General features: G+C 43.1%; 1 protein-coding gene across 7 annotated transcripts; it reads left to right on the top strand.

Moving 5' to 3' along the window:
* The first annotated feature begins 20 nt into the window (after positions 1-20).
* NAA50 (N-alpha-acetyltransferase 50, NatE catalytic subunit) lies at positions 21-22,483 on the top strand. Of its 7 annotated transcripts, none has more exons than XM_074853704.1 (6): positions 21-175; positions 4,516-4,606; positions 14,348-14,484; positions 14,954-15,073; positions 16,014-16,080; positions 18,552-22,483. In XM_074853704.1, exons 2-6 carry the CDS (start codon positions 4,539-4,541, stop codon positions 18,730-18,732), a joined length of 573 nt encoding a protein of 190 aa, XP_074709805.1. In that variant the 5' UTR covers positions 21-175; positions 4,516-4,538; the 3' UTR covers positions 18,733-22,483. The 7 variants fall into 7 exon arrangements, with proteins under 7 accessions (XP_074709805.1, XP_074709849.1, XP_074709843.1 ...); XM_074853733.1 differs by lacking the exon at positions 21-175 and adding an exon at positions 10,869-10,980 and having other exon boundaries at positions 2,372-4,606; positions 14,351-14,484; XM_074853715.1 differs by lacking the exon at positions 21-175 and adding an exon at positions 10,869-10,980 and having other exon boundaries at positions 2,372-4,606.
* The last annotated feature ends 1,279 nt before the right edge of the window (positions 22,484-23,762 follow it).

Below are 23,762 nucleotides of genomic sequence, written 5' to 3'. Positions count from 1 at the left end.
GGGGCGGGGCGACGGGCGGGCGGGCGGACGGAGGCCCATGTGGAGCGGGCGCGGGAGCTGGAGGCTGAGCCGCCCGTGCTGCCCGGGCCGAGGAGGGGGAGGCCGGAGCCGCACCGCTGGGCCCTGCACGCAGCTAGCGCGGACGCCGGCCAGGCCGCGGCCGCACCATGAAGGGGTGAGTGCGGGCGGGCCCGGCGCGCCCCGTAGGACTCGGCCCGGCCCGGCCGTGACAGGGCGGCGGCGCCCGCCCGCACCCGCCTGGGCCGCGCCGCCTCGCCTCGCCTCGCCTCGCTGGCGCGGGTAGCGGAGCGGGGCGGGCCCGGGCGGCGCGGCCCAGGCGCGGCGGGCGGGCGGCGCCGCGTCTCGGCGGGAGGTGGAGGGGGTTGAGCGGTGCCGCCGCCGCTTCAGGGTTGGCGAGGGGGGGTTTCGCTGCGCCTCTCCTGCCTTCTGGGAGAGGGGCAGCGGGCCGTGCCGCGGGGCGCTGGTGTCAGAGGAGCCCCTTTCCGGGGGGAAAAGCCGGCGGTCCCTTCGCTGCTCGGGGGGGGGGGGGGGGGCCCTTTCAGCCGAGCAAGAGCTCCCCGCAGGAGCCCTCCTGGCCGTAAAATTTATTCTGCTGCCGGAGCAAAAATTCCCCGTGCTCAGCCGTGCTCTGTTGAGCCGGTGGGACGCGGCGGCTCTTCGTGCTCCTGAGGGAATTGGGCTTGTGGGCTCCAGGGAGCCGTAAAACGAAGGGAGGAAGCAGTGGGCTGGGGGGATGCTGGCTGGGATCTCGTACTTGTCTGGCGATAGCGAAGAAGCACGCTTGGGTCTGTGCGAAAAAGCTGCCGGCCTCGGACAAGTGGTTTTGCAGGGCTATTGTTTGTAATATTCTCCTAGCACTTTTCTTGGTTTAAGTCTCTGAAGTGTTTGTCTACACGGAGGCTGTACAACGTGGATGGATGAAAACGAGCTGTGTTTTGTGTCTGATTTCCGTAGCACACTGCTTTGGGCCTGGCTTCACCTCTCGGTGTCTCTTGAAAAACCTAGAGATTTCAGATGTGGTTGGCTGAAACACTCGATTTCCTGCTCGGTGGAGGCAGCGAGGTGCAGTGTTTGTACAGGAGACCCTGGAGGCCTTCAGAGTCCCGGTTCTGCTCTGGTGTCAGATGACCTGCCTGACCTTGTGCAGGTCACTTTGGGACAGGTTTTTCAATGTTGGTTAATCACCTAATGTTTATTACTTTCAGCATCACCTCTGCTCCACAAAACATGATCCTTCTTCTCTGTGCCTCAGTTTCTTTATAGGCACAAAGGAAGCTTTCCACAGCTGTTTCTCAAAGGAGTATTAAATCAGTCCCCTTGAAACTGGTGTTATGCAATGCTGGGTATTATTATTCCAGTTTGGCAGCTTAAGGCAGGGTGAATGGAAGCTGAAGCACTTAAGCTTTTACTAAGAAATGGTAAGGGGTTTAGCTTATTAGCAATTGGGGTGGGATCACACGACAGCACTGCTTGATAACATACTATTTCTTACAGTGTGTAAGCAGCTTCAGACATCATGAGGGGCTGGCAGGTATCTGTAGAGACAGGTTCGGTGATCATTGCAAATAAACTGACTCTCAACTGACATTAAATAGGTGTGTTTGGGATATCGGGCAATCCTTTATTCACCTGCACCACCCTACATGAAACAGGGCTCCCTGCCTCTTAGTCACCTTATAATGAGGATGACGGAGTTTACGAGACGGGTGACAGCACGGATCAGCCAAGATGAAGTGGCAGTTGATGTGATCGTTGTTCAACAGAGCCGCTGATGAAACTGGGTTTCCTTTTATCCTCTGCTGGCTGTTCTGCCGTTTTCTCCAGCGTAGCCCTGGTCAGTCGTGAGTTGAGGGACGGGGTTGCTGGGACCTGGATGTGTGAGGTGGAAGGCGGCCCAGGTGTGTCAGACCGGAGCCATGGAGGTCTGGCAGGTTGCAGCCTGATCGGTCTGCTGTGCTGCGGTGCTCCCCGAGGAGGGGCTGAGCCCTGGTGTTGCTTGAGCTGCTATGGAGTTCTCATTTTGGGGAGCTTTTTACTTTTTGTAACTTTTTTTTTTTTAAATTAAAAAGCTATGGAGCGAAAAAACACATACCCCTCTTCTGCTTCCAGAGTACCAAACTTTATTTCTGTTACTTTACTTTTACTTACAGGCAGCTTTATTACCGATTCGACTTCAGAACTGATCCCTTTGGGTTTTGTACTTACGTATTTCTGCTTTTGTGGTACTCATATTTCTGCTTTTCTGGTACTCCTTCACCTCTTTGAAGAACAGCATATTCCTGTCTTGTCCAAATACTGTTAGCACCACGTAGCAAGTTCTTGTGCAGAATAAAATCTTCATATTGAATCCAGGTGTTCTCTAAAAATTCAGATTGAGGCAAACAGGCTGATAGAACTCAAACTGAAAAATAACCCAATTTAAGTACAATGAGAGAATCAAAGGACTAGATGAAGATTTCAGACGGAACATATTAAATTATGTAGGGGTACTTTGGAACAAAACCAAATTGTCAAGCTACGAAGATCGGAGAAGATCCCTAAAAAACAAGTACTGTCAGAAGATGGATCCAAAAATAGCTCTGAAGCTTCAACTTCTAACATACAGAAAGTAATGTGGTGTTTGAAGGGATCTGATCTGTCTTCAGTATTGAATCCAAAATTGTGGATCAGTTCTTTTGAACAAACTGACTCCATCTGAGTACTTTTTCTGGGAGTGTATGCGTTGCATAGTAACCCACACCACAAAGTGCAGACATAATTTCGGGAGCACGAAGAGCCGTAACATCAGCTGTAATTATGAACAGTCTACTTTGGCAGAGAAAGAATTAAAAAAGAAACTAGCAAGTTCTCTGACGTTTTGAAATTTCAGATCTAAAAGAGATTGTGTAGTCAATTGTGCATTGCTTGCAGCCCTCTTTCTTGGCTCTCTGAATTAAAAAGGGCACGTAGCCCTGTGTTAATAATGCACAGGGGGCTGTAGTGTCTCTGTCATCAGGGTGTTTGAGATCAGGTGACTTCTTTTACAGAGGACCTTTGGTTTCAGAGATAGCAAAAGATTTTTTTTTTTTGCTTTCTCAGCTTCTTGAAATTTTGTGGGTTTTCTCTTATTTATGAGTTAAACACCAGCTTCTGAACGGGTAATTGCTATTACCTCCCACCTGCTTTTGTGATACTTGGCTTTATGTTCACTCTATCCTCGTCTTCTGAATGATTTTAATAGTTTAGAGACTCGCTATGTTTCCCTTTTTTTTTTCCTTAAATGTGAGTTGGAAAACTGAGGTAATTCACTGTTAGCGAACTTCATGATTCTCTAGAGATTCGTTTCTTTTTTCATTTATTGTATTCCTAAATGTTGTTGTTGTTAGTTCTGGAATTTGAAAATCTATTTTAGAACTGGATTTGCACGAGGAAAAATACCAGTGGGAGGGACTCGGGTTCTACTGTCTGTAGTAATTTGCCTGTTTTTGTGGAGCAGCTGTAAATAATACTCCCTGCACTTTACTACTTTTGCAGTGTTGATTCACCTGTTGCTCAGTGGTTTTGTGTTTTCATTGCAGTTGTTATGCTACTGGTTTTAAGGAAGGAAAACAGAAAGTTTTGCATTGATTCTTGAGCATTTGCTGGTTGCTGTCTGTGGCCTTTTGATGTCTTAAAGTAAGGGTGCTTTCCCAACCTGTTTCAGCTCAGATGAAGCCTGTGAGAAGTCATCCAGCCTTTCCCTGCTGCCCTTACCTAAAAACCACGTTACACAAGGGGTGTGATGCAGGACACACGTGCTCCTTCATGTGCCTGTCCCTGCCGTGTGACCGGGAGTAGCAGATATATAGAGCATGCAGTGCACGTTACGAGCAGGGCCCAGTGCCTGTGATCCTGTGCGTCTGTGTTATTTTCTCACATTGACCAAACCCCTCTCCAGTTTTGACGGGAAACACCTGCGGGATTGTCATGTGGCAGTGCACTTTGAGCCACGGGATGAAAAACTGATTGAAACGGGCAGCAGAGCGCCGGGTGTTACACCGTTGTCGTCGAAAGCAACGTGCGCTACTTTGGCTAAGAAACTTCTAGGAGATTGCTTCTAAACTTTCATGTGTTTGCAGTTAAATCTTACGCTTTGTAGATTCTAAGGGTCCTGACTTGCTGCAGAAGAGCCTTCAGACTCCACGCTACCCGACATGTAGCTGCTGCCACAGAGAACTTGGTAACCCAGAGGCTTTGCAGGCTAGCGCTGTTCTAGCTGCCTCTGTAGGAGAGACATTGCAGCTGGGGAATACTGAGCATAACAGAAAAATAACAATAGTGTTTTTAAAGTATGGTGAGTTGTTATGGGTGAGCTCTGATATCTCTGCTTGTTTTGCCCAGATTCACAAAGTAAGCCCTTCAAGGTCTTGAAGCTGTGCGTGTTTCTCGTGAGAACAGTGAGGGTTTTTTTCTCTCCTCTTCTGAGTTAGTATTACAGAGTTTGTGCAGAACTGTTGATGTGTTTCCATTCACCAGGCACAGTGCTAAGCTTAACATATATGAGAGGAAGTTCCAAGTTTGAGAAAACTGCTGAATTGTCATATGCACTGGAGGCGGGACAAAAAAGGTAATTGAGCTTGAAAATCACTGTTTGGTTTTAGGGTTTTTCTGAACCTAGAAACGTCAAAGCATGAGCTATGCTTTCTGTATTTAATTTCATGGATGGTGAATTTAAACCTTGCCTATATGCATGCTTACAAATGGCTTAATATCTTCTAAATTAGTTTAGAAAAACTCGGTGAAGTTTATTAGAGGTACTTTAACCTGATTTATAAGTCTTGCCACTTTGAGTTTAATTCCATAGCCAGGTTAAGACATTCCATGAAATAGGAGGGATTGGGAGGATGGGAAGGTAGCATAGGGATTGTAGCTTTTTTTATTGAAGCACTTTAGAACCCAGTCTTGGCTTTTGAGTAGTGTTTTGACCATTCAGTTCTTTTTACATGTATGTGTGGCTTGTTAGTACGTAGATTGGCTTGCTAGGTTGGGACATTTCTTCTCTGAAAAATGTAGTATCTTTAGTTAATCACCAGATGCCACAGACTCTGCTGCCATCTCCTGAGGACAAGAGAAACGATGCATCCTCCTTTGCCACATTACATATCTTCTAAAATGGGGAATAATGGGTGATGGTTGAGCCAAAAAAATACTTTATCCAACTGGAAATGATTCAGAACTTGAAGAGCCTGCCCGTTTGGCAAGTGTTAGAAGGGTTCAGACCAGTAATCTGAGAAGGAGGTAGATTTTTTTTTTACCAGGAGGAGGAAAGGACAGGAGAAGTTGGATCTTTATATTTCTTTGGGAATTGATAAGAGAAGTGCAGTACCTCCTTGCATCCCTTCTGCTCTAAGTGAGGCAGGCAATGTCAGGATTACTTTGTGCTCCCTGCTGAAAGAGGGGAAGGGAAGAAGTGACCTATGTGGGAGTTTTAGAGCAGCAACAGTTTGTCGGGGGGGAGATTTGAGGTGGGGAAGCGGGGCAAAAGAGAGAAGTAGTCAGTACATAGAAGAACTGCTGGTTATTTGGAGACTCTTGGACTTGAAGACCTGAGAGCGGAGAAGCACGGCATTGAAATGGGGTAACTGTGTATTTGTGTCAAAGCATATTGAATTAATTCATTATGGGAAGGAAATGAAACGAGCCTTTATAGAAAATAGAGCCAAAAACATTTCCACAACACTGTCACTAGGTGACTAAGATTAAGATATTTGAATTTTCCTGGGGGCAGAGTAATTTTTTTTTAAATGGATTGAAAATACCATGCTGCATGGTAAAATCCTGATGCATGAAGTACTTCCTGAGCTCGTCTGGCCTTTCTCCTCCCTCTCTCTGTTCTTTTCCAGGCTCCATGTGATTTTTGGCCCTTAGCAGACTAGACTCTCAATCCCTGAAAAAAACTCCCACTTCCATCATCTGACCATTGTATTTATCTTCTCTTGAGAGTATGGGGTGAGACCCTGGGCAGCAGCTGAAGGCTTGTGAAAGTTTTCTCTACATGGCACTTGGAATTTCTTGTCACTAAAGATCCAAAATTAGGTTGAAAATTGCAATTAAAGGAGACGTGTTTGGTTTTAGCTCTTTAGCACAAATTTTAATTAGAGAACAATTAATTCATATTGAAAATTGGGAAGAGGAGGGGGCGGGAAGAGCTTTTTGTTGATGAGTTAGGTGCTTGCAATGATTGTTGCCTTAGAAATAATTGAAGGTAGGCACATAAAACTGATAGCGTGTTATTTTTTCACAGTACATTATTTATATAATCCATGTTTTGAACACCTCAAAAAAACCACCAACCCTGAGACTGAAATCCAAAGTATAGGCTGGAGACCCCTAATGACCTGCCATTTTGTCTTTACTAATATAATGGACATGGGCATTTGTAAAGAAAGGTCTTCAGTGACCTATAGAAATAGTTTGTGGGAAGCAGAGAAATGCCTTTCTCCTGATGTCAGTTCTATAGTGTCTTACCTACTATAAGTACAAGAGTGCCCTTGAGCTATATAGATTTATGTAAATAAGGCACTTTGTGAACCCAGCATCACTTCTACTTTGAATTTGAAGGGAAGCCTCTGTTCTTACCTGAGGATCATCAGGTACTTCATGTACACCAATTAGCAGAGGCTCATGATCTCCTGGGAGGCAAGTAAGGGTTATAATTGTTATATCCAGGGACACTGAGGGTATGGAAAGGGGCAGTAATTTATAAGATGTCTCAGTATTGATAAGGGAGACACAAAACTAATTTTGAGCTAAGTTGTTTCAAACTGGTGAAGTATTTCTGCTCTGTAATCATGGTTCAAAATCTGAATGTTCTTGTGAGCTTCCTCGACTAATAAGGAGAAGTGGTTAGACCAGCAATGGAGAGTTAGGATTTCTGGCAGCTCTTTATCTGATGTATGATCACAGGCAAGTTGTTTCCTCTTTCACCTGACTTTGATGCACCTGGGATAGGCAGATATAATATCTAAGCCTTTACCTCGTGAGGTGCTTTGAAGCAGCAAAGTGTTAGAGGCTACTAAGCGATGTATGTATGGCTGCTTTTCTGTTCTAGAGCAACTACATTTATTTCTGATGTTTTGGAGTTTGAAAATCCTGTCAGCTGGGCATGGTGATTCCTCTCTTTGTATCCAGCTGTAGAATGTTTCTTGGGAAAGTTTATTTTCATTCGACACTTGTCGAAATGACTTCACTGTCTCCCCTTGGCACTTGCATAATCAGACAGTTGAGGTGCTTCATGATTGTACTGCTACTTTAGCTTTAAGGTTGTTTGCTGGGTTTTTTTGGTTGAGATCAGAGTTGAGTCTAGATTTCAGGTCTAGGAAAACTCTCAAAGAACAGGTTTGAGCTGGGAGAACTGTGAGGCTATTGTAGCATACTGAAAAATTGGCTTCTTGCATGTGAAAACCAGGCAGTCTTGTTCAATGGTCAGGTTGAAGCAGAGTGAATTATCCAAATGTAACGATGCAGCCTTGACTGTAACGTGCTGTGTATTTTTTTTTTTGTTATAAAGGAGAGAGGCAAGGAAGGTCTGAAGTACGTTTGGCGAATTATGACACATGCCAGTGAAACCTATTCACGCTGAGATCTGTTTGAATCACAAGTCTTGAGTGAAGTCTTCTGTTAACTCTGATTCTAAAATTACTTAGTGTTCTTCTGTACGTCACCGTGTCCTTCTATACAATCCGGCACACAGCTGGGGGTAACTTCCACCAGGGTATCGGGTGTCATGCACATACATGTTTTCAGTAGTAAGTGGGGCTAAAGAAGATCAGGGGGGCTCAGAAGCAAATCAGTAAGACTTTTTGCGTGCTAGGCTTGTACTTATCCTTCTGGTTTTCTGACAAGTGGAGCAGAGTAGATTTACAGCCCACAGATCTCCTAAATAATTGAAAACATACCAGTCTGCCCACAAGAACTAGACTAACTTGTGTGCCTAGCAAGACAGCTCATCTGTTTAAAAAAACCCAACAAAACAACAACATCAAAATAAAATAAACCAACCCTGAAACACTAGAGAGGCTCTTTGGGTTTGGAGCTGAATCTAAGCAAAGCCACACCCTTCAGGTCTATAGCTTTCATAGCTCTGGCTTGCTTTTATTTTATGAGTGGATTATCCTGTCTAGACTCCTGCTTTGACTTGGAAGCCAAAATAGAAGCAATAAAGCTAGTTGGCCGCTTAGCGGGTGACAAACCTTCTCTGAAGTCCTTTAATTTGTTAGGGCCCTTTTCCCCCTTGTGCTCCCTCTCCTGACTGTTTGACGATACCTCAGTAAGTTTTATGAGTTGCAGATACAGCTCCGCTAAATTTAGCGTGCAGATGCCTTCAATAAGCCTGAGCTGAGCTATCAGTTTCACCGAGATCTGTTTTAGTCAGGCATATCCCTCTGGGGAGAGACTTCTACTATTTAAAGTTGAATGAGACCGAGATTCTTACAGCATTAAGAAACTCGGAATTCCCCCTTTTTCTCCCTGATGTTGCTTCTAAACTAGTGTTCAACGCTTGCTATTCCCTGGGACTGAATTTGTGTTTCCTCCTGAAATTGGCTTCCTCTTGAGCTATCGTTCTGTGTGGCAGTTCTCCTTTGGTATATGTCGAGAGGCAAAAGGCAGCCTTAGCATAAGTGAACACCGTTGTCTCCTTTAGCCTGTGTTACTTCCACCAGTATAAATTTAAGACATTATAGGAAAAAGAGACAAGTGTTCAAATCGCAGCTTATCTGTAGTAGGCTGCAGATAGAGGAAATGCAGCTGCAGTAGGACTAACTGGATGGCCTTTGGTCCTACAAACAGTGTGAGGGTTTTTCTAGCAAGTGCCTGAAGGATCTTAGGGCACTGGCATGCAAGAGCAAGAGTGTTAATGCCCATGTTCTGGGCACGCATCCAGTTTCAGTAACAGCTGCATGTCACTTCGCTAAAGTCCCACTTCCATTCGGATTTTGTGGATCACTCCTCACTTCCGCTCTTTTATCGCTGGGCAGTGTCGCTGCACGCTTTTAACGAACAGCAGCCTTACGCACAAGAAACCGGTGCCCCTCGCTAGTGAAGCCTCAGTGTGCTTTTTCCCCAGTAACGGAGTCATGGTGTGCTGCAGTTGTGAGAAATGTGAGCGTAGTCCTAGGGTAGGTCAGGAAAATGCCTCTGGCAGAGATGGGAAAAACTTACTGCCATTGTACAAGGCAGTAGTAATTATTTGGGGTGCTGTAAGCAGTTCTAGTTAGCCATGTTTAAGGAAAATTAACTATAATCTGAAGGAACCGAAAGAAGAGCTGGTATGACAATAGTAGGAATTAAAACCCAGTCTTAAAGGAGGAGGCCAGGAGCTTGGCTTTAGTTAGAAGAAGGAAAGTATAAAGAAGTCATGGTAGCTCCCTGAAAAGGCATGTGGGTTAGGCTGTATGGGTACCCATCAACTACTGAAGCTAATGAGCAACAAGAAATGGCATATTGGTAGACTTCAGTACATTTAGGATGGAAATCAGAAGAAATCCTAACTATGAGGGTAATGGTAGCTTGGGAAGATGTTTAAGTGGCTTCAGGGGGCTGGCATTCCATCTAGGGAAGGGTATGGATTTGTAGAGCATTGTAGTAATAAGAGACCTGACATGAGGAGCCAAGAGTCCCTCATTCCTCCATATTAAAACAGTTGCTTGGGATGGGGTGGCTGACTTGGTCCAGAAGCTTGGACACCTAAGCTGAGTACAGCTGACTGTTGTGTGCTCCATGGAGTGCTATTTGAGATGTAGGATGTCAGTAATAAGTGTGTATCTTCTTAGGAATATTATTGGAATAATAGAATAAAATAATCTGTTAAGGAAGGGCACGTCCCTTCTGGGTGCTTCAGGCTCTTTACACGTCTTTATGTTCTTTCATCTGCTAATTTGAGCTCATGATTTAATTTTTTTCTTTGCAGCAGCAGAGGATAGGTATTTCTGGTATAGGCTGTACTGAGCTGGAATGCACAGGACTGGCCTAATCAGACCTTAGCTGATACAGTAAACTTACGTTACTGATTTGGCTGAGAGGTAACTTGAAGAAGCAGGTCTACTTGTAAACAGCTATTAGAAAACAAACAAACAAAAGGACAAAAAAACCCCAAAGCTATTTCTATTACTCCAATGAAAAGAAAGGTCCTTTGTTATAGGTGTTTTGTCTTGGATCTTTTGAGGCTGGGGTAGTTTTAATTCCTTAGGTTCAATTACTCTGTAAATGATAAGGTGTAGCACAAAATCATCTAGATGCTGAATGATGGCTGCGCTCCTCGTCCACAGTACTTCCAGTTTAAACTGGGGCAGGCTGGCACCTCTGCTCAAGAACCGACGCGCTCTGCCTCTGGCAATTTTTTTTCTCTTCTTCATGCTGGCAGGAGACTTGTGTGGTGAACCCAATCAGGGGACTGATGTGGGTTAAAATGAAACTTTTCTTTTTTTGGCTAGGTTAGTTTTAATTGGGGTTGGTTCACCACATTGTTGCCCAAATGTCTGTGCCAGCAAGAAGATGGAAATGAGTGGCTCGGGGACAGCGAGGCTGCTGCTTTTGGCAGCAGTGCCAGCTTTCCTGTGTTTTTACTTGAGGCCCTAGTGGCACTTCTGCCGTGCTGCCCTCGGGCAAAGTGATGAACTTTCATGATATGGGTCTTCCTTTCCATGTCCTCATTTAGTTTACTTATTAAATGTTTTTGTGTGTAATAGATGTGGTGCTGATTTAATCAGCTAGTGCTATACATTAAAGTTATTTATGATTTGAGTACATACTATTTAAACAAACATATTTAGCATATTAATTTATGCTTCCTGCAGTGTTTCTCAAACTTTTTTCGTATTGTCCTCCAGGATAAATTACAGGCCCTGGTGCAACTCTCAAGCAACGAGGAAACAGCTAGTGACAGAACACAGGAGGCAGGCAGAAGGAGATGGCAGGAGGCAGCAATGAATGTGGCAAGTGGTGAGAGATAGGGGGGAAGCCCAAGGGCTCAAGGAAACTTGTCAACAGAACCTCTTAGCCACCTACTACTGAACTTGTTTCTCTGGCCTGATGCCAGCCTCAGAGGTGATGTCTTGGCTCAGCACTTAAGAGCAGCCTTAGACTCTGCTTCTGAACTTATTTATTCCCTGTCTGAAACCTTCTTGGTGAAGGTCTGTCTTCTGGCCATGGTCCCTTTCTCAGCCATCCTGTCCTGGCTTCCCCTGACAATATATCTTTGTCCTCTTGCACTGTCATAATAAATATTCCATACTGACTGTCTTCTAATGCCTGATTTCTTGCTTCATTAGTAACTAATTTAAAAATAATATTAGAAAACAGACTACTTGGTAATAGTCTATGTCAAAGATTTTTGTTCAAAGAGGGACTTGCTCTATAACAACTTTGCTGTGCGTTTATCATAAGAGTTCATGCTAGCATTACTCATGTACTGAAGCTTGGATCTACCGATCAAAAAAAGTATCACCAAGGTTAATATACTATTAAATCTTTTGGATCAAAGGTCTTGGCTTTCAAGGGACTGAATGTGAATGTGAGGTTTTTACTCTTCCCTTACCTCCTACTCTGCAGCTAATCTGATCTAATTGAGCAGTTGAGACCTGCTCCCTTGCTCTGATGCAGACTGCAGCAAAAGAGGCTGCTGGGTCTTCTCTTTGCTCCTAGTATGAGATTACTGAGGTGCTCTGCTCCAGCAAAACTCCCAGACACAAATACACCTGGGAATCCACACGCTACAGTCTTATTCCTACCCTTTGTGAGGAACAGGTAGCAGCAGTGCTGGCTGGGATTAGAAAGGGGCACAACTTGCTTTCTGTGTGCCTGAAGAAGCCCTGCCGTGCTAGGCTGAACAGCTGTGCTAAGCTGGGCATAAAACAGGTATTACAGTTATCCCACTGTTTAATAACTTTGATAGCGTGCTTGTTTACAGTGGGAATACTTCTGTGGTGTGAGGAGATCATCCCTACTAGCTCAGTACTTCCTTTATGTTGGACTGTAATTATCAAAGGGACTTGCACAAGTGGTGATATGTGAAGAAAGGAATCTTGAGAGCAAAAATAATCTAGAAGATGGAAGAGGCTGCAAAACAATGGGCTGGTGGCTGTAGGAGTCACAGAAAAGAGATATTGCAGACTGTTTCTGCACAGTATAGTGGTTTATAGCTGGAAACTTTAGAAATATATCCCATTGCTATTATTTGTAGTATGTCTGTGTATCTTGATATGGATGAGATGCCAAAATATGGAGACTGTTGCTGCTTCTGTCATTCTTGAGATCACTGTTGGAGAACATACTGTCCAGCTCTAGTGAGATATCTCCCAAGAGACTGCTGTACAACTGGGCAGAGCTCAGGGCCAAACTACAAAAATTTGTTGCTTAGGAATTGTCCTTGTAGTGAGGGAGGAAAAAGATCAACACATTCAGTGTGGCAGGGGCAAGATAGATGAGGAGCTGCCCAGAACAATTTGCAAGCACCCACACTGGCATGAGATGCTTGACACCGAGAGGCTTTTTAATTTCTTTGGCAAATGTGTGATGAAAGATTAGACTTTGAGTCAGCAAAGTTCAATATGTAAATAGCATCCATTAATTCTAAGTAGTCACTGGAACATATTAATCTGATGGAGAATTACAAAATCATCAGTAGTCCATTAGTTAATGCTAGATGATTCTCTAAAAGGTAGGCCCTACTTACAAACTGTTTAGCTTCTGTAGGGCTTACTAGGGAGATTTGTCTGATCTGTGTCATACCAGAGAGTAGACAATGGTGTTCCTTGATATCTTTGCAGAACTGAAGACTGTATTCTTTGCTGTAAAAGAAAAGGAGAAAGTGGGTGTGAGGGCAAGTTATGCTTCTTGAAGTAAATGGTAAAGGCTCCATTCCTGTAGCTTTTTCTGATAGTTTTGCAGGCTGCAGTACAATGCCTAGAAAGCATCGTATATTTATCACCCAGCATTGGTAGCGACACCTAAAACTGATACAACATCTGGAGTAACAATTGCTTAAGGGCTTCTGATGTATAATCAAGGTCAGTTAATAAAGCAGAGACAGATCATACTCCACGATGTTTGGTATAGTTCTTGAAGAAAAAAGCTGGTGGTTGTTTCTTCTTTGTTTCACTGTATTATGTAAATCAATCTCGGCTGTTGTGTCCTAGGCATCAGCCTATTCAAAACAAGCTGCCCAGGCACAAGAGGCACTGGGGATGGAAAGCAGCTACTGCACACTACTAGGAACAAACTTTGAAGCCTGGCGTACAAGGATCTTAGAAAACTGCCTTTGTGAAAACAGAATTTGACTTTTTTTTTTTTTTAAAAAAAAGGCGAACAGTGTCTTTACCAATGTTTCGATAGAAAATAATCTGGTTGCCTGTATGTATTTGGTAAAACAAGGCTGAGTGAACCTAGAATTGTGTGTGTTTTGAACTCGACATGCATTGGCTTTGTACCTGCCTAAGTATTCTGGTAACTGTTTGGGAAAACATTTTTATTATCTTGATTTTTTAATTTTTCATTCTTGTAGTGCTTGTTAAAACTGTCTATGTGCACGCAAGAAATTGGTTGGGGGAATATGAACACCTAATAGTTTTTGGTTTTTATTTTGCTTCTGTACACATAGTGTTTCTGTCAGGAAGTTAAGTCTTAGAAAAGGGAGAAGCTTGGTTTGTTTCTTTTCAGTACACTTCAGTGCAGTACTGGTATTTTAAGGTTGTGATTCTGCTCTCAGCAGGAAGAATGATCATGACAGATGCAGAGACCACCTTGACAGTGGCATGCTTGCATATTAACAGGCTTAATATGCTGCACACAGTATTGTTGCTTTTTAGAGACAGGTGTCTAGTAGTGACTTACGTCTTTGTCTAAGCATAAGCTTTATATTGATAGGTGGTAAAATTAGGGCTGTCTTTGAAGCATGGATAAGGACTTCATTTTCTTGGTCTCTATTCTAGCCACCTGTCCCTCCCATCTTTCCCCCTGCCCTGTGATCTTGATGATCAGTGAGGAAATTAATGGAATAAAGTTAAAGCTAATACTCCTACAGAGATTTGTGTTCTCCTGTCTCCCACCCAATAAAACCACTACAGAACATCAGTGTTAAGTGTGGCCCGAGAAACTTCTGACTGTATAGTACCAACTCAAATGGGGTTTGGGAGTTAAATCGGTCACCAACAGAAGACTTAATTGTACGGGCTGGACACTGCAGTTCAAATATGTATTGAACTGATTATTAGGTGGGACAGTTCTCTAAGCGTAAATAAAGTAAATGATTTTGGTGTCCTTAGAAATTTTGCGGTGTGTCAGATGTAAAGCATATTTTGATTTGTTCCAGTAGCCGGATCGAGCTGGGAGATGTGACGCCACACAACATTAAGCAGCTGAAGAGGCTAAACCAGGTCATTTTTCCTGTCAGCTACAATGACAAGTTCTACAAGGATGTACTGGAGGTTGGCGAACTAGCCAAATTAGGTACAAATGTTCTTGCCAGTAATTGTGGGCTATGGTGGCAGAAGTGCTCATCATTGCTATCCGTAATGGTTTTGAATAGCAGATCCTTCTATTTTGTTGTTTTACATAATGAAAAATAACTGTTTGGGAACCTCAAAAAGCCACAGTGCCAACCTCAGAGGGTTTGTGTTCTAAATAGATTCCATTTTACTGGGAATAGGCATGTTTTCTGCTACAGCAGAAAATGTGAGCTATGTGTGCTGTCTGCTTACCTCCTGATGTCATTGCTGGTTGGTTTGAACTGTGATAAGCCAAGCCCTGTGTCGGAGCACCATTGGTAACTTCCAGTGTTAAGCCACAATGTACGATATTTTATCTGGATGGGAGAATTAGCAGGAGGGAAGGAAGGAAGACACAGGGTGTAAATGAAGGAGCTGTACGTACAGTTTGAGACTTGTGACTTATAACACTTCGTTTCCCTCCCTGGCAGCCTATTTCAATGATATTGCAGTGGGAGCAGTGTGCTGTAGGGTGGATCACTCCCAGAACCAGAAGAGACTGTACATCATGACACTCGGATGCCTGGCACCCTACCGAAGGCTAGGAATAGGTAAGGAGGATCTTCTTTTGTATCTGAGTCATCAAAGAAACCAGACTGCTGTGCAGCCTTCTAAATGCTCTTTCAGATTTTTAACCAAGATAGTGCACTTTTAGACCACTGATTTCTTTGGAAAGGACTCTGGGGAAAGAGTATGAGTTATGTGCTCTTTTTTTCCCACCTTTCAGAAATGGACTTTTTGTAGAACTTTCTAATTCAGAATTTCAGATTATTTTAATCACATTATCATAGTGTGATGTAGATACTCTGCTTCTATAGATGTGAAAATTGATGCACAGAGGTATGAAATAGGTTTAGAGGTATGCAGCCAGTATGCAAGTCACGTATAAGTAGAACACAACGTTCCTTCATTGGGTTATCTCTTCACTCTTCTAAATGTAGGTGTTTTTCTATTTATTTTGTCTTTAGCACTATGATTATTGCTGCTCAGGGGTAGTACCTACTTTCTGTCTAGACTGCAATTAGTTCTTTTATCCATGTTGCAGATCCATAGGCCAGATTAATCAAGACCTTACAGTAACCTGTTTGCTTTGACAAACTGGAATGAAAAGATAACTGTTTTTTAAATTGTTTTACTAGGTCTTTATTAGAAAAATTTACCAATGCTCTCCCTGCTTTATACATTTTTGACTGTATTTTGAGGTGAGTTTGAGACCTTGAAGCTAGTATTTAAATAAGCTGCTTTATACGCATGCTTCTGGGCTGGTGGGTCTGTTTTCTCCAAAGAGACAATGAATTAAATTTGGTGAGCAGTCAGAAAGATAGTGCAGTACTTCTCCACCATGTTTTATTTGCCTTTCCTAGTTCTCACAAGCTCTGTAATTTTAGCCTACCTACAGTTAACCTGCCTCTCCCTAAGAAAGCCATTAGCTAAGTACAGACTTGATTGTCCACTTCTGGTTTTCTTAAGTATCTCTTTACCTTTCGGCAGGAACTAAAATGTTGAATCATGTCTTAAACATCTGTGAAAAAGATGGCACTTTTGACAACATCTATCTGTAAGTAAATGAGTTACTCTCATGCATTTTTGGAGAGGTGAGAGAGGCATATATGGGAGCAAAGGGAGGGAGATCCAAGAGCATTTTAGTATGTATTTCAGTGGGGTCGTGGGACTTATAATTACTAGCAAGAAAGCTAGGGGTCATGTTCTGGGCTTGTGCGATGCTGAGAAAACCAAAAGCTTGCTTGCTTTAGAAGGGCTTCTCCAAATTTGCTGAATTTGAAAGTAGTTTAGTTACAAAATGATGTTCTACAGCAGAATTACACTGTATGACTGAAAAAAATTGGGAAAGAATTTGGTTTGTTTACCATACAGCGTTGTCCTCAGAATGGAAAATACTGCGAGTCTTGCATGCAGTTTGATGCATTAGCTGTCTGTCTTTTATGACAGTAGTGTGTAGGTTAGAACAACAGATCAGAGGTGCTTACAAGCACTCTAGGTTTGCATTCATTAGCAAGGCCCAACTGCTCAGTCCCATTCTTGCACTGTGCCAGGTCAGCTGTTTGTGCAGCAACACAGTAAACTAGCACAATAACCTGACCCAGCTGGGGAAGCAGTTTTCAGCTTTGCTTCTGGGTGTTGGTTTTGGTTTTAGTGAGGTGGTTTTGGTTTGTTTCGTTTTTTTAAATCAACTGCATGTCTGCATAAGCACTTGGCATGACACAGACATGTGAACAAGCTCTGGGGTAGAGAACAGGGCTGCTTTAAAGAGCACCGCCATCCTAATAGATCCCTGTGGAAATAGAGCCAGAAATCCATAGATGCCAAAGCTTTGCTTCCCCTTTGCTGCTGGCTGCACACTTCTGCTTCTTCCTGTGCGTTGGTGTCTGTGTGATTACCAAGTGAGCTGATGAAGTTTTTGGCCAAATTTCTTCTCTGAGCCAGCTTCTTCCTTGTCCGTCACTGCCAGCTTATACCAGTACAAGCCCAGTGCGCTGGTAGGGATAGTCCCACAGCAGGTACAGCTTGGATGGGCTTCTGCTGCCACAGAACTGCACCCTAAACTCTTGCCAGGACTGTTGAAGACTATTAGTGAGGGGTGTTTCATACACTGCTATCACTATAAATGGAGTGACTTTCTTCTCAAGCTTAGTCCACCTCTGCCAAGGAGGTGCAAAGTCTTCCAAGTCCTCTACTGTTGTAGCTTTGTGCCATCTCTGTAAGACGAACAGGTGTTTTAAAGAGGAGTCTGAGTAAAGCTGCTTTTGGCTTGTATTCCTGCTCTCCTGCCTCAGAAGAAGTGGTAATGAACTCTCTCAGATGCCTGCTAGTTGGCACAGGCTTTCCTTTTTGCTTTTGCATGTTACTGTGTGCACAGTGAAGGAACCGTTTGCTGGTTTTAATACAAAACCCAAATCCTTCATAATCCTTCTTTCCACTTCCCGAAGTAGGATTCTGGGATGACAATAAATAGCCCCCAATGTTGGGCACAACAAAGTTCTTTTAGTGGCCCATTGATTTTATTACTATGTCTGTTGCTTCTGCATCTTCTTATCTTTATGTACTGTGCAGTTTAGCACCCAGTTTGATACCAGTGCTTAAATTTGTCATTATTATGAAGTTCCCTTTTAGCTATTTGGTGGTTATTGGGCTTAACACTAAGATCTTTTGTTTTGTTCTGCTGTTGCTTCCAGAGTTGCTTTGGTTCTATGGTTATGCAGCATGCTTTCATGACAAAGTGATTCATGAGCTTGTGCAGTGTCCACTGAATTTTGGGAGTGTTTAATGAATGCCTTTTGCTGAGCCAAAGATCTCTTTTTTTTCTTTTTTCTTTTTTTTTTGATAGAACTTGTGCAAATAAACATCCTAGTTGCTTAGGATGAAGAACTGATGGCTGTTTGTTTTGGAGGCCTTGAAACTCTTGCAGTATGCTAGCAGGATCTGTAAAACTGGGGTAGATAGATAAGAGGGGAAAGGACTTTGTAAGTCCATAGGGCTTCTTCGTGCTGCCACAGCTTTTTGTGAGGAGAGGGGAGTAGTTACAAGTGAGCAAGGAGTTAAAATTGTGTCAAACACAATTGCCAGTTTTGTGTTGCACCCTGTATGGACCATCACTCAGACAGGTCATCTGAGAAGTGTCACTACAGGAAGTTGAAATTGGCCCTACCCTGAAACTTTGTCATGTATTTCCACAAAATACATCACTTCCAGCTTAAGAAAAATTGACATTACTGAGCTCGTAATGCTTCAGAGTGTCTCTGCTATTTGTGTTCCTCAGAAGAATTTTATTGAGGGGAAACACTTGCCACTTCTCAGAATGATTGCCGCAGGCTATCCAGGAGCTGTACGTTAGCTCAGGATTGATTCGGGAAAATCAAAATTTCCAGTCCTGAACTCACACTGTTGAGCCTTTCTCTATCTAGATAGCTCCTTTCCTTATCTTGTCTTGGACTGTTCTGAATGTGGAGGCAGAATACTGTACCGCAGAAAGTTCTGATAGCTGTCTCTCTATCCTCCTTTCTGTCCCAGGCATGTCCAGATCAGCAATGAGTCTGCAATTGACTTCTACAGAAAGTTTGGCTTTGAGATCATTGAGACGAAGAAAAACTACTACAAGAGGATAGAGCCCGCAGATGCTCACGTGCTGCAGAAAAACCTCAAAGCCCCTTGTCTTGGCCAGAATGCAGATGTGCAAAAGACCGACAACTGAACAAAACCCCAACGAACACTTTCTTGCACTTGCTTGTCGCCAAATAAGGAAAGAGAGGCCTCTTGATTTTTTTTCTTTTTTTTTTTTATTCCACCCCTTCATCCTCTTAATTGTTTTTTTTCTTGACCTCTCTCCAACAAAATGTAATGCTTCTTCCAAGGATTGTCCAATCATGTTTGGGGTTGTTTTTTTTTTGAGCTCTCCTTTCTGGGTTGTTTTTTTTTTTTTGGTTTGGGGTTTTTTTTTGGGGGGGTGTTTATTTGGGGGGTGGGAAAAGGTGTGCAGATCTCTTAAGTTTGAGGTGTGGAGGGCTTGAGCAGGTTATCCTGGTGACAAGTTTCCTTCAGAATTATCTCTTTCAGTAAGCAGAATGTAAATCCAATGGGGGGGGAAAAGGAAAAGCAATATCTTGTCCTTTGACTCCTACATTATTGTGTTTTTTATAACCTACAGGGTACTTTACTCCACCCCAACCTTTGAATGTTACTTCAGTACTTCCCACTCTTCCTCTTAATTCCCCCCACCTCAAAAAAGTATGTTTAGTTCTTCCCAATATTTTTTGAGTATGGCTTTTCCCTCCATCTTTTGCTGAGAAGGGTGGGCTACTTTACCATACCTTTTCACCCTGCCTGGGCTGATCTTTTTTTGAATGCTTTTTTTAAATACTCCTCACCCAAGCTGGTGCTACACTTCTTAACTGAGAGGAGGGTTTAGAGTGGTCTTTATTTTTTCTTTTTTTCATTTACCCAACTCCCAGCAGACTTCTGCCAGAGTAAGAGTTAGATCTGGTGTTGGCAAGAGTAACCTTGTAAAAATATGAATCCCGAGGCAAGACCCTTGCTTTAAAAATGGGTGAAATGCTGTGGGGCTCATTGAAAGTTAGTTTCCTCTGTGTTGTTGGGATGGGAAAAGTGACTGTGACCACCTTACCAGCTTTGATCGCATAAGGCAAGCACCCGTCTCCAGATAAATCTGTTACAGCTACTAAATCAATGGTGGCGCACCTGAGATGAGGCGAGGGTTGAGGAAACCAGGCAGCAAGGCTGAGAAGGCAAACATGGATCTGACCCTAATCACATAGCTTTGCAGGGTTCTCCTGGATTTGCTTGGGATTGGCTTGGCTTGCTGTGTTTATGTGCTCCTTCGGGAGGAGGTGGTGAAGAACTGCACAGTTTGCTCCTTTGAAGATTTTTTTTTTTCCCCTTTCCCCATTCAGTGGTAATAATGCAGTTCTCCTCTCGTGAGAGGGTGTTCACGGAGCACCGGGGAAAGCGGCATATATTAGAGCATTTTATGGGTTTGGAAAATAGGCTGACTGGCTTCTTTCTAGTACTGTAACCTCAAAGCTACAGTAAACTCTACTAAGCTCTGCTTTGCATCCTTTCATGCTTTGTTTGCGTGAATATCAGTGCTCCTTTCTATGCACTGTTGCCAGCAATTTTATGTATGCCAATACAAATACCAACTTGAGCTTGGACTCTTCTCCAAGCACCTGGGAAAGTGCACTGAGCTGAGACAACACCAACCTGCCCCATCCCCCAAGTAGATACCGAGCTGCATTCCTTTCCTGTTTGTTCTTTAAAGTTGAAACCCGCATCTTGAATTCATCCGCTTTGAAAGCCTCTGACCGACAGCGTGCATCGCAGCCTACATCTGGTTAGTAGGTGCTGTCCAGCCATTCAAGGGTGACTTGGGAACCAAGGATTTCAAGATGGGAGTTGTGGTGAGGCAAGGGATGGCGCCCCTCATTGCACATTATGTGGTCTTTGATACCCGAGGGGTGACTGTACAAGCTGCTCCAGAATTACTCCTCCTTTCCCAGAGGCACGTAGTGCTTGTTGGAGTGCATCTCGACAGACCTATGCTGTAAGATGGCTACTTCTATTTGCTGGGTTTGCACTAATTGAGTCTTGGGGACGGGCGAATCACAAACAACAAAAGCCCGTCGGCATGGCCTGAGCACCTGTGTTTGCAACACTCAGTGGCAGACTCTGGCTAGAAAGATGCAAACGGTTTCCTTGGCCAGAGGCAGCCTAGTTTTGACAAAAGCTTATTTTTAGTACTGCTAGGACCTGCTCACACTGGTTTTGGCAGTTCTGGCATCTTTCTAGAAGGGAATGTATTGAAGCACAATTAGCTTGTCATATGCCAACACAGTTTCCCTGGCCATCTGTAGACCAAACCAAGAAAAGTACATGGAGGGAGAGAGACAGTATTGTATTTGAGGATGTTTGTGCAGCACAGCTGTAACTCAGACCATAGCTGCCTCTGGTGCCAAGCAAAGTGCTCTTCATTCTTCTAGAACTAAGTGGTAAGTGTTTGGGTTGGGTAGATGGGTGTGGGGTTATGAACTCTTAGGATTTGCTGTTGTCGTAGGCTTCCACAGATTGGTGTGTTTCACAGACAGTTTTCCTTCAGGTTTAAAAGTATGAGTCTGATGTCTGAACTTACTTGGATTAACCTTTGTTTCTGTCTCTTTTTGCTTTGGGCTGCCATCATTCTATGAATGTATCCCTGAAAACAATTCTTAAAAGCTCCTATTCCACAGCAAACCTGCCTCATTGTAACTTCTGATGAAATGTTTCGTAGGAGGTGGAAGAGAGAGTAACCACAAATCTAAGACTCCTTTTCCCAGGCTATTAATCCTGGAAAATGGTTGTTGAATCTTGAATACAAGGTTTAATCTGAATCTTGTAGAAAGCTGTGTTCCCTGTACGTGGATAAGGGCAAGCGACGGTCAGTAGTTCTGGATGACAAACAGTTGTATTTTATAGGTGTATCGGGCCTGTTGAGTGTCGGAGAACTCTTAGTGCTGTTACCTGGAGACACTGAAATTTGTGTGAAGTATAGGCTTACTGCAGAGAACTTCAGTTACTTTGGTTGTTGCTGCAGCAAGACCTCCTTTTAGCTTGAAAATAACAGCTTACGAACAACTACATTTTTTTAAAATTAGTTGAGAGTTTCAGTTGGGGGAAAAAAACCCCACCAGCGCTTCCTGTTCCGGATGAAGATCTAGCAAGAAAAATGTACGTGACTAACAGCTTTAGAGTGTAAATTGTGTATATATGAGTTATTCCTGAATCTTTGCAACTGGTTTTGTCATACATTGGTCGAAGTATGAAGATACTATCTACAAAAAGAGTCCTACTAGAGGAAACCATGGTACAGGGGAAAAAGAATCATCCAGGAGAGATATCCCTCATTTTTGGGAGGGGGAAGGGAGAGAATTTTATTTTGTGTATACAGAAACTGGCTGAGTTTACATGATGCAGCTAATGGTTGAACCTGCCAACTAAATATGACATACTGTTACAAATGAAACAAACTTATGTGATATTTTGTTAAATCTTGATGGTGCCCTGTGTCTAGTAAAAATTTGATCCCCCAGATTGTTTTATTCTCCCCCATGTTGTAATCCAGGGTCAGCTGCTATGCACAAAGTCTGTGTTTTGTAAAGTGTTTGCTGACTTGGATGTTTCTTTTGAATCTGCAACTGCTTCCTGATTAATTTGGCTAAGACTAAGCCTGGTCTCTTGAGTTAAGATTTAATCAAAGGTATGCTGTATGCAGTTTACAGGTGCATTCTCAATGTTACAAGTTAAGTTGCAGGGGGAGCAAATTCTTTACAATAAGATGGTCCATTTTTAATCTATATCATTGCCCTTGTTGTACATCAGGAGCATGTTTTTGTTTTTCTCAAACTCTTTAGAAATACCGTTCAGAATAAACGTGCACTATTTGAGTTATGTCATTTATGACTTGTCACGTGCGGTTTTTTGCAGTCCAGCTGTTTCCGTCTGAAATCAGATACAGAATATTCCTCAGATGTTTCACAAGCTGTGTAACTCTAAAGATTTCTAACGTGCACTGGGAGTGGGGTTGCTGTGATGAATGCCATGGGTGTCTTGACAACTGAGTGGGGTCTGTTTGTTTGTTTTCCCTGAATTTATGAGCCTTTTCTCAGAAATCATCTGGTGTGGGGGGAGGAGAGGAAGAGTAACTGTCCTGGAGTATTTTTGCATTGACTAGTGAGCAGTCTTGAAACAAACAGACCAGGCATCAAGAACTGTGTTTTGGGCATTACAGGTTAAATATTTTAAAGTATTCAAATTAATTGCTAGCTATTGCTAATCTTGATGACCATCTTTGAAAAACTCTGGTCTGTCCCTGTAAAAGTAACTGAGTACTCTTCCATACTGACTTTTCTCAGAAAGGTATTGAAGTAAAACTCATCTCTCTTCTTAACTATTCCAATCTCTTCTGTTAAAGCCATTTTTGGTCTGTAGTTTCTTTCTGCTCGTCTCCTGCTTTGAAGTGCCATTTTATAAAGCTGCACTGCGGCACAGTTTCTGGAGACAAAAGAAATGTTACCCTAAATATTCTATACCTTATTCTATCTGCTCATTTGAGTGCTTCTGGAAACTGGTTTATCAGTGGATGGAGTTGCTGCGTTTCATTAGGATAGCATGCGAAAGCAAAGCTCAGACTCTCAAACTCGCCTGTGGTCTTGAGCTACCACTACCAGCTGCCTTCCCTGACCTCTGCTGGAGGGCCTGGAAGGCACAGCTGGAGCACACTGCTACCACGAGTGCCCCCTTCATCACTCTGGCCTCACCAGCAGCTGCAGAAGCTGGAAAACTTCAGCTGTGCTTAAACTGCTGTAGCTGTTCTCCAAACCATGCAGCTTTGATCTGTCATGTTTCTTTCCTTCTCCACTCTCATCCCAGTCACACCTCTAACAGCCTGTACAGTTTTAGGCAATTCCATTACTCCTTTACAGGGAAACTAGCAGATCATTCATGTGACCTCTTCACAAAGCTTTGCTGGTTCTACTAGTATCTTAAGACAGGCAGTTCCATTCCCCTCACTGTATTCAAAACTTGGTTATTTATGGGGTCCATGTAATAACTTATGGTGTACTATTATTTTAATAGTTTGCTTTTTTGTTACTGAGATGATTATTTAAAGAACAGTTCAATGCCAGGATCTAATAAGTGAATGGTAAGTTATTGACTTCACACAGAAAACTG

This window comes from Strix uralensis, chromosome 2, assembly GCF_047716275.1.
Source record: "Strix uralensis isolate ZFMK-TIS-50842 chromosome 2, bStrUra1, whole genome shotgun sequence".
Lineage (NCBI taxonomy): Eukaryota > Metazoa > Chordata > Aves > Strigiformes > Strigidae > Strix > Strix uralensis.
The sequence above is the reverse complement of the archived record's forward strand: the minus strand, read 5'-3'. Positions and strand labels throughout refer to the sequence as shown.

Excerpts from the sequence above, each read along its gene's own strand:
- NAA50 (XM_074853697.1), top strand. The coding sequence starts at position 4,497 with ATGTGTTTCCATTCACCAGGCACAGTGCTAAGCTTAACATATATGAGA. Across the intron at positions 4,607-14,347 it reads CTGGAGGCGGGACAAAAAAG|TAGCCGGATCGAGCTGGGAG; the intron begins GTAATTGAGCTT and ends GATTTGTTCCAG. Across the intron at positions 14,485-14,953 it reads TGGCGAACTAGCCAAATTAG|CCTATTTCAATGATATTGCA; the intron begins GTACAAATGTTC and ends CCTCCCTGGCAG.